Source organism: Chelonia mydas, chromosome 11 (assembly GCF_015237465.2).
Source record: "Chelonia mydas isolate rCheMyd1 chromosome 11, rCheMyd1.pri.v2, whole genome shotgun sequence".
In the NCBI taxonomy this organism is placed as follows: Eukaryota; Metazoa; Chordata; order Testudines; family Cheloniidae; genus Chelonia; species Chelonia mydas.
This window is the reverse complement of record NC_051251.2, coordinates 36,486,401-36,505,155: the sequence shown is the minus strand read 5'-3', so window position 1 is coordinate 36,505,155 and position 18,755 is coordinate 36,486,401. Positions and strand designations below refer to the sequence as shown.

At 39.5% G+C, this 18,755-nt stretch overlaps 1 protein-coding gene and 1 long non-coding RNA gene across 6 annotated transcripts in view; one reads left to right on the top strand and one right to left on the bottom strand.

Moving 5' to 3' along the window:
* The window catches only part of LOC119567388, a 165,501-nt gene that overhangs the window by 29,291 nt on the left and 117,455 nt on the right, over positions 1-18,755 (bottom strand). The window contains exon 7 of the long non-coding RNA XR_005227396.2: positions 14,465-14,631. This is a non-coding gene — a long non-coding RNA (uncharacterized LOC119567388). The remainder of the gene's footprint in view (positions 1-14,464; positions 14,632-18,755) is intronic.
* Positions 1-18,755, top strand: part of LOC102936940 (sodium channel protein type 2 subunit alpha) — a 229,300-nt gene that overhangs the window by 114,234 nt on the left and 96,311 nt on the right. For all 5 annotated transcript variants that reach the window (XM_043525375.1, XM_043525373.1, XM_043525372.1 and 2 more), the window contains 3 exons: positions 2,354-2,527; positions 3,865-4,221; positions 6,723-7,175. In XM_043525375.1, the coding sequence (XP_043381310.1) occupies positions 2,354-2,527; positions 3,865-4,221; positions 6,723-7,175 (984 nt within the window). The remainder of the gene's footprint in view (positions 1-2,353; positions 2,528-3,864; positions 4,222-6,722; positions 7,176-18,755) is intronic.

The following is an 18,755-nucleotide window of genomic DNA, read 5'->3' as shown; positions in this document are numbered from 1 at the left end:
GAAGCAGCTCTCCACACCTAAGATGTGAGACATGCATTGTTGTTCTACTTGGATAGAATCAAACCATTCAGGAACTCACCATGCTTGTTCATATCCATTCCCAAACTCTCTAAAGGCTCTGCTCTATCTAAACAACACCTCTCTAAATGGATTTCACAGTGCATACATCTGTTTTATGAACTTCACAGTAAGCAACTACTTGCTTCTATCTGGGGACACTCCACCTGAGTGCTCTCAACCTCCCTTGCGTTCCTCAATAATGTTTCCATAATAGATACATGCAGGGCTGCCGCATGGACATCCTCTGATACATTTGGCCAACATTATGCCATCTTGCAGGATTCCTTGACGGACACCATTCTCGGACATATGGTCCTATCCTCAGTGATACCAGCCACTCCGAAGCCGCAACCTTCCAGCTAGGGGCACTACTTTATAGTCACCTACAGTGGAGCACCCATGTAGAAGAAGAGTGGGTTACTCACCTTGTACAGTAACTGAGGTTCTTCGAGATGTGTGTCCTCATTGGTGCTCCACTACTTGCCCTCCTCCCCTGTGCTTTGGAGCATAATGTTTGGACTGTATGGCAGTTTGGGCTGTATGTCCAATGGTTGGACTGCACAGCGCTATTTATACTACCCGCGCACAGTGTGGGGGAGGAAAGGTGCGCATGTGCGGTCCAACGAGCACCGCTATTGAAGATTTCTGACTCCAGACACAAAGGCGCTACTGCACCTACAGTGAAGCACCCATGGGGGGACACATCTCGAAGAACCTCAGTTACTGCACAAGGTGAGTAACCCTGTCTTCCCACCCTCCTTCCCCTCTCTGTCCAAGTCCTTGCTGGTTTACTCCTGGCCAGGGGTCAGCAATGTGTCCGTGGTAAAAATTTTGAGGTCCGTGGTAATTTTTCAAAAAAGTGAATGACATAACCGCCCACCACCACCAAAGTGTCCGTCACCAAGTACAGTAATTTTGTCAAGTGTCCGTTGCGCAACATGGTGGTGCTGACCCCTGCTTCAGGCTTTGCGGTGGAAGGAACTGAGTTGGGGAGGGCACACTATCCCTAATGTAGCTTCACCTTCACTACATCGTGATGCTGAGGAGAGGAGTGGAGGTGCAAGAACACTTTAGCTGACACTGCTAAAATAGATGCAGTACCCATTAGCAGGAATATGCAGGGCCATCTCAAAGAACTCCAGTTACAAGTAAGTACCCTTCATTTACTGTATGGTAAATATCTGTTCTGCAAAGCCACATCTAACATAATTTGTAGAGAACATTCCTACATCTGGCACTGTGCAATGTAGTCCACAATCAGTAATTAAGAATTGTTGGGTGAAACAGATCTTTATCCAAATTTTGCCTCAAATAGATATTCAATCAAATTTTGGTCAGAATTCTCATCTTCTGCTTTGATTGAATAATTTTTCAAATGTGCCTACTTAGGCTAAATATTTGAATCCCAGCTCCTTCTTACATCCAGTTCCTATAGTTTTCCAGCCTGCATGGAAAAGACGGAGAAAGGTAAAAGGTTGGCTCTGCTGCCTTTGAGCCTGCCCATTTAACTTCAGCTGTTGCTTCTCTTCTCCTAGCCTTATAATTGCCAATTCATGTCAGGCTCTTTCAATTTCTGCTCCTTTACTATCCAATGTCAGACCCTCTCAATCAGGAGCGAACTCAAAAACTCTGATAAAGGTTTAAGTTGTTCCTGCGGACTGTAACAAAAGTTATTATCTATTAAAATTTTTATGTCGCAATAGCTCATCTCAAATCCTTACTTTTGCAATCAGTATTTTAAAATTAAACTTTAGTCACTATCAAAAAATATTAGAAAAGAGGGAGATATCAATGTAATGCCTGACTTTTATTAATTCACTGGGGCCAGAATATAAGCAAAATAATATTTGTATTAAAGTCTTTAACCTTCGTAGTTTGTACTAGTCAACTTCAGTTATTAAAAACAAAAATACTTTTTTCTTTTCAAAATTGATTAATACTTTCCTGAATAGGTTTCCATAGATTTTCTTTATAAAGAGTGAGGACAAGACTTTAACTAATTAGGGGTTTACTAAAATTCCTGTGTACCTTTGTAATGGAAACAATGAATATTCTATCCGTGCTCTGTTTTTGGTAACAGGCTAACTTCAGCCCTTGTGTAACTCCACCAACGTTAATGGAGTTATACTAGGGATTAGTTTGATCCAGGATATTCTTGCATTTTCTGCGAGTTTTTTTTATTACTGACACCTTGCTGTAATAAAGATATCACTTATTGCTCAATCTTTGTTTTTGTTTCTAATTTTACTTGTTTTACAGCTATGTAACACTAACAAATTACATTTTCGTTTAGGTTTTTACCGGGATTTTCACAGCAGAAATGGTTCTCAAGTTAATTGCCATGGATCCTTATTATTATTTCCAAGTAGGCTGGAATATTTTTGATGGGTTTATTGTTACCCTTAGTTTGGTGGAGCTTTTTCTTTCAAATGTGGATGGACTATCAGTTCTCCGATCATTCAGATTGGTAAATATATTCGTAAACAATGTACAGTTACAATTAATACATCATGTTTATAATTCAAATTTTTTATGTTTACATAAGTTTATCAGCATTTTCACTGCACATGTAATTTCTCTTAAGAGTCAAAAGATGCACCTCTCTAGGTACAGGTCTACCAAAAGTTATTTACATTATTATTGCAAAGTAATTAATATATGTAATTTTATGGTTCAAAAATAGTTAAGCAGTAATTCAAATGGAGGCAATGGTAATTACAGAGTAATTTGCATTAACATGACTGTATAATAACTTCATTACTGTGCAATTCACTATTGTCACCATTGTAGCTCACTGATAGAAAATGTATATATTTAGTGTGTATTGGGCAAAGATGTAAATAAGACAAGTTATAGGGAGAAATTACTTACAAACCTTATTTATCTTCATGTCATACTGTTATGTCAAAGGAATAGAACTCTTCTTTTCAAATATTTGATTTATGTCCAATGACTAAAATTACAAAACGTTTATATTAAATATTTAAGAAACTGACTTTCATCAGTAGTGAAGTTTAGCTGTGTATTTTAAGGGAGAAATATTTCATTTTTAGAATAGCAATTGAGTAGCTGAGGCATTACTATCTTAGGCTCTTTTTTCTATCTGACTTAACATGATTTTTTGTAGTTGAGAATAAAAATTGATTTAATCAAATATTTTTATTAAATTTTGCTGGATAAGGGATTAAATGTTACAAGGGTCTCTCTCATTTATGTTTTTTCCTCAGATCTACAAATACTGTCTGTTTTGTATTTAGCTTTTCATTCCAGACTTATCCCCATGAAGATCTTTTCTACATTGTTTGAAGAATATTCTTCTAATCAACATTTTTTTTATCTTAAGTGTTTTGGGGAAATTTACCTTAAAAGGTCTCTGCCTTAGTCTGTTAGTGTTATGTATTCTGTTTCCTCTCCACCCTTTTCCCTGTATGATGCTAATATCCTGTCATGCTCAATATTCACTAGCCCTGTAGATTATATTAGTGGGGCATTCCACTTGCTATGTCAAACTGGACAGTGGAAGGATGTGTGACTTCAGTTTCTGCCACAGACAGGGTGATGAAGGGTCAGTTGTAAATCTGTAGAACTTTGTGGACTTTCATAAGACCTGATTGTGAGTGAGTTATGGAACTTGGAGGATCATCCTTAAGGGGTGCGGTAATTTAATAGTAAATTAATAGAAACCACAAAGATAAAACATTAAGATTTTTTACATTAAGGGACTACTCATAGTATATGGTCTGAAGTACGTTTCTACAGCTCTGTTGTAATTAGTACTAATGATGCTTCTTTATTGTTTTCCAGTTGCGAATTTTCAAGTTGGCAAAATCTTGGCCCACACTAAATAAACTGATAAAGATTATTGGTAACTCAGTGGGGGCTTTGGGAAATTTGACCTTGGTGCTGGCCATCATTGTCTTCATTTTTGCTGTGGTTGGTATGCAGCTGTTTGGTAAAAGCTACAAGGAATGTGTCTGCAAGATCTCCGATAAGTGTGTACTCCCACGCTGGCACATGCATGACTTCTTCCACTCTTTCTTGATTGTATTCCGAGTGCTGTGCGGAGAATGGATAGAGACTATGTGGGACTGTATGGAGGTTGCCGGCCAAGCCATGTGCCTTATCGTTTTCATGATGGTCATGGTGATTGGAAATCTAGTGGTATGTAACCAAAACATTTCAGGGGATGGAACACCCATTATGGTTACTGGATTCGTTCTGTATATTTTTTGTTGATAGCTATTCTTTTCCATATTGATTCTTATACTGCGCTAATCATCATAGTATCTGAGCTCCTTCCAGTAGTGCATTCAGTAATGTGACCAACATATGTTACGTGTGTGTTGTCTCATCCTGTTCCCAATGGAGAAATGTGTGCGGTGAAATGTGGGGTGTTTTTTTTGTTTTGGTTTGGTTTTTTTAAAATTTTTTAATATAGTGTAACATTATATATATGTTTGTGTGTGTGCGCACGTTTGTATATATATATGCATGCAAATATTGTTATGTATTTGTTATAGAAGGCAAGGTCAAAAAATGTGCCTTGTGCTTAAAGTAGAAGGTGGAGGGTTTGTGATGGTCCTTAGTTCCTGTTCCTAGGGTTATTTTGTGTTCTGTTTTTTCTTCATCATGACATCTACAGTCTTGGGCCAGTCCTCAGGAAAGCTCTGTTCCCTGCATAAATGAGCTTTACCCTTCTTGTAGAAAATTCCATTGTGATAGAGGAGCGACTGGCTTTGATCTGTTCCATCAACATACAGATTTTGGCCTTCACTCCCCTCTTCCCATCAAAACATCAGTCCTAGGAGAAATCTTGTTCAGGTTATGCCGGTCATCCAGAAGTGTGAACATATTTTTAAAAAATAAAAATATGTGATTCCAAAACCACAAAAGCCCTTAAGCTCTTGCTGTCAGGTGTAACACCCAAAATATTTTCTTGCCTGCACACTATCTTGGGCTCAGTCCCAGCAGCCAGCCAGGAACGCTCTCTTGCTTTCCCAGTCCCTGCCAGCACTGAGGTGTCCATGGTCCTGCTGCTTTTTCAGCCCCCCAGAAACACACTCCTCTCTCTTCTAGCTTCAGGCAGCAACTGACTACTCTGGCCTGCAGCTCCTTTTATATGAGCTTACTGGGCCATCACTGACTGCTCCTCATTGGCAACCTCCCTCATTGGCTACAGGGAGCAGCCTGGAGGACTTCTTCACTGCTCCTTTCTGGAACAGGGAGTGGTAGGACTACGAGGCCTCCAGCAGGGGGTCTCTGGGCCTAATACATCCTGTCACACCAAAATATAGAACTCAGTTTAAAATATATGCAGACAATTCTGAGTTATCATTGTGATGGCTGACATGAAAAAAAAATCTCCCAAAAGTGAGATTTTAAAAAAATATTAGGTATACATAATACGTGCATAGACACATGTGCCTGCATGTAATCATGCAATTGCATATACTTTGTTTTTCTCGCAAAAAATGGAATTCTGAACTATAAAAATTCTTCCAACAAAGAAATTGAAGAGTTTTTTTCCTTGTTCAGCTAGCACATTACTTTGTTAAACCCCAAAGAAGATAAAAAATTCTCTGTCATTAAAATCAAAGAGAAGATGCTTTTAGTTTTGAAAATATATATTTTTAGCAGGAAAGAGGAGTGTGGCTTTACAAGCCTGATCCAAAGCCTGCTGAAGTCATTCCATTGATTTCAGTGGATTTTGAATGTACATATGGCTTGGAGGTGTAAGGGTAGGATAAACCTTCCTAGGTCTTTGGACATGAATCTATGGGCTTGCCTAGTGTGCTTTTTTTGGTTTCTGCCTTCTTGGGTCAAAAATGCACAAAATTATTTAATCAAAACCAAACTCTTTTCCTACATTAAAAAAACCAGGAAAAGCCAAAGTATAGTTAATATTTATATAAAATCATTCTCCTATAGTTCTACTGTAGATTTCATAGTCTTATACATTTGTGCTTCATCAAAAAAACTGAAGGTAACCAGCACTAATACTTGCAATTACAGATTTCATTCCCTTTGTGTACATCGTTTATATTATTTACCACAATTTCATTTTCTGATGGTGTTTTTTTTTTAATATATGAAGTTTAATGCGTTTCGTGGCATAAGGAAGATGGCATCATAGGATTAAGAAAATACCAATACTATTAGTGCATGGAAACAAAAAATAAAAAGTATTTACATTAGTATTGAAAACCAGAAGTTGAAAAGGAACAAGTTTTTTTATTTATGTAAACAAGACCATTTATGTGCTCAAGAAATCCTGAGTTCGAAATCCATCTCTACCACAGATATACTGTATGACTTTGAGAAAGTTGCTTAACCAGTCTGTATCTAAGTTTCCATTTGTAAAATGAAGATTATACTCCTTTACTTACCTTTTCAGGAGTGTTGTGAGGATTAATTAGTTAATGTTAGTACAACTCTTTGAAGATATAAAGTGCTCTATAAGTCTTAGGTATTTAAATAATAAAGTATAATTTCAAAGTGGTTTGCAGAGATTTAGCCACACAACTGTTCTGTTATTGGAAAATCCCTGCACACACTAAAATTTTATCAGAAGTACAGTAATATGAAAGCATTATGTATAAAATTTATTTTTGTTAATAAGAAAAAGAGAGGAGAAAGATCTAGCCGTGTCTCTTTGTTTTTAGGTACTGAACCTGTTTTTGGCCTTGCTGCTGAGCTCATTTAGTTCAGACAACCTTGCTGCTACAGATGACGATAATGAAACAAACAATCTGCAGATCGCTGTGGCAAGGATTCAGAGGGGAATAGATTATGTGAAAAGAAAAGCACGTGAATGTGTCCAAAAAATCTTTGTGAGAGGACAAAAAGATATAGTTGAAATAAAATCAATCAGTCAGCTAAACAACAAGGAAGACAACTACACTACCAACCATACTGTAGCTGAAATGAATAGAAATCTGGATAATCGCAAAGATGAGAATGGAGCCACAGGTGTTGTAGGCAACCGTGATTATGCATCATTCATACACAACCCAAACCTTACTGTGACCGTACCAATTGCTATTGGGGAATCGGATTTTGAACATTTAAATACAGAAGAGTTTAGCAGTGAGTCAGAGCAGGAGGAAAGCAAAGAGGTAGGACTTGAAAATATTTGTGCTGTATAAGTGTATGTGTGTGTTATGGTTCTGGTTGCCCTCAATTTTGGCATCAATTATATTCTTTCATATTATGGCTTACGTTGTTGTTTGGATGCCACAAGCTCAGGGTTTTTAAATGGAATTCTCAGGAATATATATGACAAGTCAGTTTCTAATCGTAGAAATGTCAGGCTGATGGATCTTAATCCTTCCTCCTGCACTGAAGCAGGACCAGGTATACCTAGATCATACTTGACAGATGTTTGTCTAACCCATTCTTAAAAATCTCCAGTGATGAGAGTTCTGCAAGCTCCCTTGGTAACCTCTTCCAGGTCTTAACTATTCTTATAGTCGCAAAGTTTTCCTAATATATAACCTAAATTTCTCTAGCTACAGATTAGGATGGTTAATTCTTGTCCTACCTTTAGTGGACATGGATCACTCTTTATAAAAGCCCTTAACATACTTGAAGGCTGTTATCAGGTCCCTCCTCAGTTTTCTTTTCTCAAGACTAAATATGCCCAGTTTTTTAAAAAAAACCTTTCCTCATAAACCAAATCATGTATCATTTTTGTTGTTCTGTTCTGGACTCTTTTCATCTTGTCCACATCTTTCCTAAAGTGTGGCACCCAAAACTTGGGTACAACACTTAAGCTCAATACCGAGTAGAGCAAAACCGTTCACTCTATGTCTTGCATACGACATGCCCCAGAATTACATTTTGCCTTTTTCACATTGTGGCACATGGCTGGCTTTCATTCAATTTGTGATCCATTACAACCCCCAGATCCTTTTTAGCAGTACTGCCATCTAGCCAGTTATTCCCCATTTTCTATTTGTGCATTTGATTTTTTTCCTTCCTAAATATTGTACTTTGAAATTACCTTTATTGAGTTTCATTTTGTTGCCTTCAAACCAGTTCTCCAATTTATCAAGGTCATTTTGAATTCTAATCCTGACCTACAGAATGCTTGCTACCCCTTCCAGCTTGCTGTCATCTGCAGATTTTCCTCTCCACTGTCCAAGTCATTAATAAAATATTGAATAGTACTGGACCCAGGACTGATCCCTGCAGGATTCTACTAATTCAACAGTGAGCCACTGATAAACTCTCTGAGTGTGGTCTTTCAACTAGTTTTGAACCCACCTTATAGAAATTTCATCTAGACCATATTTCCCAAGTTTGTTTAAGGGAATATCATGTGGGACTGTATCAAAAGCCTTACTAAAATAAGGATATATCATAGCAACTGCTTCCACCTGTCGACTAGGCCAAAGAGGGAAATTAGATTGGTTTGGCATGACTTGTTCTTGCCAAATACATGTTGACTATTCCTTATCACCTTATTATCCTTTAGATGCTTACAGATTGTTTAATAATTTAACTAACCAGTAAGGCGGACTGGTCTATAATTTCCTGAGTCTTCTTTGTTCCCCTTTTTAAAGATAGGTACTATATTTGTCCTTCTCCAGTCTCTGGGACCTCACCTATCCTCCGTGTGTTCTTGAAAATAATTGCTAATGGTTCTGAGTTTTCTAGATTTCTAGTTCCTTAAGTACTCTGCTGATTTGACTACATTTAATCTATTGAAGTATTCTTTAACCTGTTGTTTCCCTACTCTGGCTTGTATTCCTTCCTTTTTGTTGTTAATATTAATTGTGTTAAGCAGCTGGTCACAATTAACCTTTTTAGTGAAGATTGAAGCAAAATAGGCATTAGACACCTCAGCCTTCTTGATGCTCTATTATTAGCTCTCCTTCCCAGCTAAGTAGTGGATCTTCATTTTCCTTCATCTTTCTCTTGCTCCTAGTGTATTTTATATCCCTTGTCATTTTGTGCTTCAGCCTGTCTAATTTTTGTCCTCACATGCTTGTGATATTCTTTTGTACTTCTCCTTAGGAATTTGTCTGTTTCCACTTTTTGTAGGATACCTTTTTGATTTGCAGGGGATTAAAGAGTTCCTGATGCAGCCATATTGGCCTCTCAGTGCTCCCTAAGGTGATGTTTTTCAAGTCGTATTGGTTATGAGGAGCAGTAAAGTACTTCCATCTTTTCCCCACAGTACATAAGGAATGGACTATCAGATACAAAGTCCTTTTTTCAGCCCTAGAATAGGACCCAATCTTGTGTATTGTTGCCTGCCAATTTCCAATGAAGTCAACAGGGGTATCACTTTAAAAAAATAGTTTAACATATTTAAAACATTTGAAAATTATTAGAACTTCTGCTGTTTGGCTCTGATTTGAAGCCCTTTGATGTCAGTCAGTCAGTGGCAGCATTAATGGTATACAATGAACGATAAGCTGTTTTTTTTAGTATTTGATCAGTTTTCCCATACTTAGTGTTAAAACTGAAAAAATATCTGAAAGAAAACAATAGGTATTATAATTGGAACATCTCCAATAAAATTTTACATAAGAATAATCAAATAGCAAATTTAAAACATTAAACTAATTTCTTGCCTGTCAATTATAGCAGCTCTAACCTGATAAACACAATAGTCCAAATTCATCCCTGGTACTGTAACTTCTTTGACTTCAAGCATTTGTGGATCACAGATCTTTTTAGATAATCTACTGAATTTTTAATGTGAAAATAGTTTATTGTGTGCTCTTTTAAAACAAGTTATTGAAATAAATTTTCTTTATCAAGGTGTAGTCAGAATTAGACTTTAATTTGAAAGACTAAATAATGATAGTTTTATACATGTTTCTATTTTCTTGTCGTTTAATATACAGTGATGAAATATTATTGTATTCATTTGCTGTAGAAACAATCCAGTTACTAAAACTGAACTTGTTCTATGTATTTTATAGGGCATCTGATAACCTATGTATCATCTTCACCTCTCAAATTAAAGGAAAATGTGTATTTTTAATTTATGGTTATATAGAATTAGAAGGGCCTGTAATTTTGCCCTTTCTATCTCTACCCTCTAGGATACATTACCCCTGCATGAAAAGTGTCAAGTCATTACCCCTTTAAAAGTTATGAAAGACCTTTTTATTTTTAAAATATTTATAACACATTTTAATGTGTTAACCACACTGTATTTTTGTAAGGTGTCTAGAATGTTTTGGTCAATAGGTGCTATATAAACTAAACTATATTGTTTATTATTAACCTGAATAATGGACATTGGATTTTGGTAGATATTGGTCAGGTTTTTCTTTGAAGGAGTGTTTGGATTTTTCCAGATATAACTATATTGTTCTGATGTCACTTTATTAAATTTGATGACTGCACTGTGAAAATTGTTATCCCAAGCTATTGAAGAGTTCATTGTTACCCACCTTTTATATTTTTTATTACAAATTCCAGAGCTGCTCACACTGATGTTCAAGTTTAAACATATATGTAAGCTACTCTTAAGTGCTGTTATCTGCTTTTCTATTAATTTAGTCAAATGGGGAAAAGTGGCTCAGATAATCAGAGTGGCCAATGAGACACATCAATTAGCAGAATTGTATCTTCTATATGCAGTATGTTTACAATCAACAGGGAAGTTGGTTGTCTATTTGTTAGAGAGTTTACAGAGATGATATCTCACATCCGGAGTCTGGTCTTTTGGCACACAGTCCTAACTGGGCTGGCTGCAGCCAGGGATCACTAGTAGAGATGCCCAGCCCACACTCCTTTTTCCCTGTCACACTCCATACTCAGCTGGCTGGGAGCAGGTTACATAGGAAGAGTTTTGGTAGCTCCATGCCATCTGAAGTTTCCTCTATGATAGAGAAAACGTGCGGGGGGGGGGGAGCAGGTTGCCTGGTTTTTAATTTGATTCGCACCAGAAGATTGATGCGAAGGAGACTTAACATACTAGAGATCACAGATTTATCTCTAGGTATAGACTTTCACTTTAACAATGTTGTATATCTGTTATAATATAGAATTAAATTTTATATTTAAATGTTTTTCTATCAATTACATAATTCAAAAATGCTAAAATAAATGCAACTGCATATTGAATATGATAATAGGCAAAATTCATACCTGAGAATTTGAATTTGGCCCGTTGACTGATTGTTCTGTGATCATTTTCAGAAACTGTATACTAAATACATTTTTAGTGGATAGAATATAACTAATTCAGAGAAATGGAAGAATAAAATTATTTTCTGATTTTTTAAAGATCTAGATGTTAACATTTGATGATGTTGTAAAACTATTTGAAGACATAATGTGGATGTAGGTGTGTCATAATTTTTAAAACTGTCAATTCCAAGTCTAATGTACATTTATCAGCATCAATCTGCTTATATTATTTCTTTAAATGTCTTTGTATATACGTCTGCAGAAGTCACTAATCAACCGATGTGTAAGTTTTATGTTAGATAACGTATTTTCTTAATATTTTGGAAGCCATATTTGAACTGTTTCCAGCACAAAAAAATCAGAGGTATTGTATTTTGAACTTCATTTCCTACCATTCTTACTTCTCACAGGAGTAAATTCAACCTGGATCAGTCAAGAATGCAGCTCTGGTGCTTTTTAACCAGGCAGAGCTACGGGTCAGCACTCTTACACAGGTTACCTCAACAAATCATACATATATAATCACTTTTAAAATAAATATTGACTGCATGCTACTCAGCTGTAATATATTCCTTCCCCATCCATTGCAATACAGTAGAAACATGCACAGCTGCTCTGTAAGCTGAGTCATGTGACTCGAATCATAGCATGGTTGGGGGCAACCCCAACATTTATTATAATTCTCTCTCTCTCTCGTTACATCATGTTGGTACTTTATGTATCATACTTCACTGATATAAAAAGTGCATGCTCTGTAGGTATTTTTTTAAAATTTGGATTATAAAGTGACAAGAACACTACATTTTAAGAGATTATCATTTTTAAAAAAATATAAAAGTATTTTATTTGAAACTTGTTTATAACTTTATTGTTGTATTAAAACAGACTTTTAGATCTCTTGTAATTACAAATATTCTGATCACATTCATTCCTGTAATGCATATTTAAGTAAATATTTTTAATTACCTTGATTATTTGATTGCTAAAAAGTGTTTATATTTTGGTAGGATATGTTGAAATTTTTTTAGTTGTGTTTAACTTTTAAGATTTAAAATATAGTTTTCTCCTCTAGGAAAAAATAAAACTTTAAAAACTTAGGAATAAAGCCCCAGTCTTGCAATGTTCACTTACCTGTTTAACTTTATGCTCGTGGTAGTCCCATTGACCTCTGTGGTAATGTGCAGTGCACCAAGTTGGCCAAGTATAAAAGTTAGGGCTCTCAAGCAATTAAAAAAGTTAATCATGTGATTAATCACGCTGTTAAAGAATAACATAATGCCATTTATTTAATTATTTTTGGATGTTTTCTACATTTTCAAATATTTTTATTTCAGCTACCACTCAGAATATATACAGTGCTCACTTTATTTTATTATTTTTATTACAAATATTTGCACTGTAAAAAACAAAAGAAATAATATTTTTCAATTCACTTAATACAAACAATTTAGTGCAATCTCTTTATCATGAAAGTTAAACTGACAAATATAGAATTATGTACAAAAAACTGCACTCAAAAATAAAACAATGTAAATCTTTAGAGCCTACGAGTCAACTCAGTCCTACTTCTTGTTCAGCCAGTCACTCAGACAAACAAGTTTGTTTACATTTGCAGGAGAAAATGCTGCCCGCTTCTTGTTTACAATGTCACCAGAACGTGACAACAGTTGTTTGCATGGCACTATTGTAGCCGGCGTCGCAAGATATTTACATGCCAGATGCGCTAAAGATTCATATGTCCCTTCATGCTTCAACCACCCTTCCAGAGGACATGCGTCCATGCCGATGACAGGTTCTGCTCAATAACAATCCAAAGCAGTGTGGACTGATGCATATTCATTTTCATCATCTGAGTCAGATGCCACCAGCAGAAAGTTGATTTTCTTTTTTGTTGGTTCGGATTCAGTAGTTTCTGCATCGGAGTGTTGCTCTTTTAGGACTTCTGACAGCATGCTCCACACCTCGTCCCTCTCAGATTTTGGAAGGCAGTTCAGATTCCTAAACCTTGGGTCGAGTACTGTAGCTAAATCTTCAGAAATATTTTCTAAATCTTTAGAAATCTCACATTGGTACCTTCTTAAAATGAACAACATGTGCTGGGTCATCATCCAAAGTTGCTATAACATGAAATATATGGCAGAGTGCAGGTAAAACAGCAGGAGACATACAATTCTCCCCCAAGGAGTTCAGTCTCAAATTTAATTAATGCATTTTTTTTAACGAGCGTCATCAGCATGGAAGCATGTCCTCTGGAATGGTGACTGAAACATGAAGGGGCATACGAATGTTTAGCATATCTGGCACATAAATACCTAGCAATGCCCACTACAAAAGTGCCATAACACCTGTTCTTGCTTTCAGGTGACATTGTAAATAAGAAGCCGGCAGCATTATGCCATGGAAATTTAAATAAACTTGTTTGTCTTAGCGATTGGCTGAACAAGAAGTAGGACTTGTAGGCTCTAAAGTTGTACATTGTTTTGTTTTTGAGTGCAGTTATGTAGCAAAAAAATACTTAGATTTGTAAGTTGCACTTTCATGATATAGATTGCACTACGGTACTTGTATGAGGTGAATTGAAAATACTATTTCTTTGGTTATCGTTTTTTACATTGCAAATATTTGTAATAAAAATAATATAAAGTGAGCACTGTACACTTGGTATTTTTTGTGTTGTATTTGAAAATGTAGAAAAAATCCAAAAATATTTAATAAATTTCAATTGGTATTCTATTGTTTAACAGTGTGATTAAAAGTGCAATTAATCACGATTAATTTTTTTCAGTTAATCACGTGAGTTAACTGTGATTAATCAGCAGCCCTAGTAAAAGTGTTTGCAAGATCAGAACTTAAGTCCCTAGGAAAACATCCATATTCATTTTGTTTGTCATCACTAAATGTGTCTGTGAACATAACTCAGTAGGTTTATTCAGAGAGACAAAACTTCATCACAAACACAAGATTTTAAATGAGAGTTAATGTTTAAATAGATCTATGTTAATTTAAAGTAATATATTACAGTGTGGACATTGGAATAATGTATTTGTACAGCACCTAGCACAATGGTATCCTGGTCCATGATTAGGATTCCTAGGCACTACAGTAACACAAGTAATAAATAATAATTTTGAAAATAAGGAAATTCAGAGTTAAGGTTACAAGCAAATGTGTAAGAGTCAGTAAATAAGATTGTAGGTCAAAACCCCTAAAACTCTGAAAATATAAAAATAGTTAAGGATACAACACAAACCTTAATTGTGCCCAGCTGTGTGCTCCCTCACCCTCATTTATCGTCTCCATAATGGTGGGGGAATTTCACTTTCTGCCACTTAGTGGAAGTTGAAGTGCAATTGAGAATTGTGCTCATAGTCTTTGGTTGTGTAATCTTGTGGAACACTCTGCACTTATCCATTTGGCCTGTGTTGAGTATAGAGAGAATCTATAAAGAAAAATATATAAAGCAGGAGCCTAATCCTATACCTGTAGATAATGGTCTTGATTCACACCTGCAGGTGCAGGAAGGTAATTCAAAAAGATTCCCTTTAAATTCTGTTTTGGGGCTTTATGGAAGCACCACCAAACGAAGCTTCCTATGTAACTCATTTCCTGAGTGCCTCCTTATTTGGTCCAATCTTTTTAGTGGGCCGTTTTAGCCAGCTCCGGACCACCCATTGGCATAGGGTAGTAAAGGAGTTATGCCACTTTGCTCCTGCTTCCAGCAATAAATCTAGCCCAAATTGTGAAATGATAAATGATAGATTTGTAATTCTTTGGCTGGACAAACATTTGGATTTTTAATTTTAACTCCAAATTACCTGCCATCTTTCTTTTGATAATGTTCTGAGTATGTTTGTTGAAGTTACACTGGTAAATAGATATAACTCTTAACACATTTCTGTCTGTAGTTTGCATAGCTTTTGAGAGAGGTTTTTTGTGAATACTCGTAAATGAGTCGTCTATGTCTATGGAAGTCTTATACCTGATTCTGTTAGCATGGAAAATGTCTTACAACCTGTCTTATTGAGACAGTGCTCTGGCTTTAATCAAGATGTGCAAGAAATTTATCAATTGAATGTTTCTGTCTGAGGGCCCGATTCTTCTTCTAGTGCTTGTTCATGTCCATTCCAATCAGGTGTGTGTGCACGTGCATGGTGGCCAGAAGATTCTTCCCTTAGCAGCATCCGTCGGGTTGGCCTGGGCACCCCATGGAGTTGCGCCTTCATGGTGCCCAATATAGAGCCCCACCAACCCGCCACCCCTTCAGTTCCTTCTTACCGCAAGTGATGGTTGGCTGGAACTTCCCTTAGCCCTTGCTTAGCAAGCGCATTCTATAGTTAACCTTAGTGTCGTCTTAGCATTAGAGTTCTTAGTATAGAGCTGTTGGGGCTTTCCTCCCATCCCGCCTCTCCGGAGCCGTGGTATGCCGTGTTCCCCAGGGTTTAAAAACTGTGTGGCCTCTGCAAAGCACATGCCAAAGAGCAATCCTCACTCTTCCTGTTTACGGTGCCTAGGGGAGATTGCTGTAAGATCTGCTGCTAGTTCTGCCCTAGAACTCTTAAAGAAAGGGATCAGCGGCTTAAGGTGATCCTCATGGAGGCAGCCCTGCACTCCCACTCTGACCCAAGCTCCCACTCCGACTCGATGCAGAGTGCCCCAGCACTGTCGTCAAGCCTGGTGCCAAGAAAGGACTCATCCCAAGATGCTTGGCACTGACACGGCACCTCAAGAGGCCCAGCTGATAACAGGTACCAATCCCACTTGCCAGTGCATCAGAAGAAAAAGAAGCCGGACAGCTGCTCTCCTCCAGCTAAATCCAGAGAAGTGAGACCCCAGGTGGGCCACAGCTCTGGATCCCCTACTGGGGCTGTCTCAACTCCTGCCCAGGTGAGGCAGTTGAGTCTGGGACCCCCTCGGTCACCGGTCCCTACACAGCTGGCTATGACGTCGAGGCGCTCCCCCTCTCCATGTTCCTCGGCACCAGCCCACTCAGACAGAGAGCCTACCCACTCCCTGAGCTCTCGATGCTCAAGGCACCGAGGCTCGGCTTCTCTGTGGTCTTCAGTCTCAGAGACCTCGGGGTCAGAGTCCGAATCCTATCACTCCAGGACAAGCAGGAGCTGCAGATCGAGGTCCAGGAGAGACAGGAGGGAGCCCCAGGCATGGCCTTTTCAGTGGCAGAACCCACCTCCATGGCCCTTCTGAACCCCCTGGGCTCTTTCCCAAGGACAGGGAGGAACCCCAAAGTCACCGCTCCTGAGGTGACGACTTCTGTGGCCTCAGCCACCTTTATCTTGCTATCGGTTATGATCTGGCCTCAGCACGTGCCCACACACCAATGCCTCTGACACCGGCACCGTCATCGACTCCGGCACTGTATATGGAACCGACACCGGCAATGTCCTCGCACCGTCTTCCACGCCAGCACCATTGTCGACGTCAACTATGATGCAGGCACCGATTAGCACTGATAGCGGCGACAGGCCCTCCTTCTTCATCAGAGCCTACGAGCGGATGGGCACTGGCTCCATCAGCTGTTCCTCCCATTGTACCGATGGCCACGCCAACACTTGGTCCGGCATCTGCAGCTCTGGCACTGTCTGGCGCACCATGAGCATCAACTCTGCCCTGAGAGTCTAGGGACCCTCAGGGGGCGGATGGCAGGGAGCATCCGCTCCTTATAAACGCTTCCTCTTTGTCACCTGATGAAGCATTGGCAGATAAAGCCATAGTCCTAGAGCTTGAGGACAACAGGGTGCTGCAGAGGTTGCTGCATAGGGCTGCTCAGGTTCTGAGCATTAAGGCTGAGGAGGTAGTTGAGGAGGCTGATCCCATGGTGGACATCCTCACACCCTCAGGACTTTCCTGTATTGCCCTTCCGCTCATTGAAACTATTGTGGACACCACCGAGACCCTGTGGCAGACCCCAGCTTCCTTGCCACCCACTGCCAAGCGCAATTAGAGGCGTTATTTCGTGCCCTCCAAAGGGTTCGAGCATTTATACTCTCACCCACCCCCTGATTCTCTTGTTGTGGTTGCTGCTAACCAGCGTGAGAGACAGGGCTTACAAGGGCCCTCCCCAAAAAACAGGGAGGCTAAGCGTCTAGACCTGGTTGGGAGAAAGGTCTATTTCACAGGGGGTCTGCAGCTCCATATCTCGAACCAACAGGCCATCATCAGCAGGTACCCGTATAACACAAGTGCAGCGATGGCCAAATTTACGGAGCTCCTCCCTTCGGACTCCCAAACCGAGTGTTTTGGCCTTGGTTGAGGAGGGGAAGCTAGTCTCCCAGGCTTCCCTCCAGGCCGCATTGGACGCTGCAGATGCCACGACTAGGGTCATAGCGACTGGGGTAGCCATGAGGAGGGGATCCTGGCTCCAACTCTCGGGGCTCTTACGAGGTCCAGTAGACCTCCCATTTGAGGGTGAGACTCTGTTTTCTGAAAAGAGAGACAAGAGGCTCCACAGCCTGAAAGACTCACGAGCCACCATCAAGTTGTTGGGCCTGCACACTCCCGCCACAGAGCGGAGACATTTCCTCCAAGTTTCCATCAGTGGAACCAACAGGATGGTTCTCAGAGGAGGAACAGGAGTGGCAGGAGGAGGGAACATCCAACCTCAGGCCAGGGCTCTGGCCAGCCCAAGCTGCCCTATGGCCCTAAACCGGCCTTTTTGAAGGTGTGGTCGAGGACAGTGCACCAGATCACAGACTGGATATACCCCACCTTACCTTTTCCTCCCGACTGTCCCCTTTCTACTGTGCATGGTCCCGTATTACTTTGAACCACTGGGTGCTCTACACAGTAGAGAGGGGATACTCCATCCAATTCTGTGCCCGCCTGTCCTTCCACCCCCCTTCCCTGTCCCTCTTCAGAGACCCTTCTTATGAGCTCTACTCATGCAGGAGGTGCAGCTGCTTGTATTTCTAGGGATAGTGGAGGAGGTTCCTCTGGAGCACAGGGGCGAAGACTTCTATTTCCTGATATTCCTAATAATGAAAGCCAAAGGCGGCCTCAGGCCTATCCTGGACCTCCGAGAACTCAACAAGTTCATAAAGAAACTCAAGTTCTGCATGTTCTCCTTGTCCTCCATCATCCTCTCACCAGATCCAGCAGATTGGTATGCCACCCTCAACTTGAAAGATGCGTACTTTCACATCGCAATCAATCAGCCCCACAGGAAGTACCTCAGGTTTGTGGTCAATGGAACCCACTACCAATTTACTGTCCACCCGTTCGGCCTGTCAGCAGCACCTCGATTATTCCCCAAGTGCATGGCAGTTTTTGCCGCGTTCTTGTGGGGGCACCAGGTACAGGTGTTCCCTTACTTGGACGACTGGCTGATCAAAGGCCACTACAGGACCCAAGTGGAAACTCAGGTCACACTTATCAGAGCCACCTTCGAGAGCCTGGGTCTCCTACATGAAGCAAAATTGACTCTGTCTCCCATCCAGAGGATAGAGTTCATAGGGGCAGTACTGGACTCGACCCAAGCCAGGGCATACCTGCCACAGCCGAGGTTTCAGGCCCTCGACAACATAATC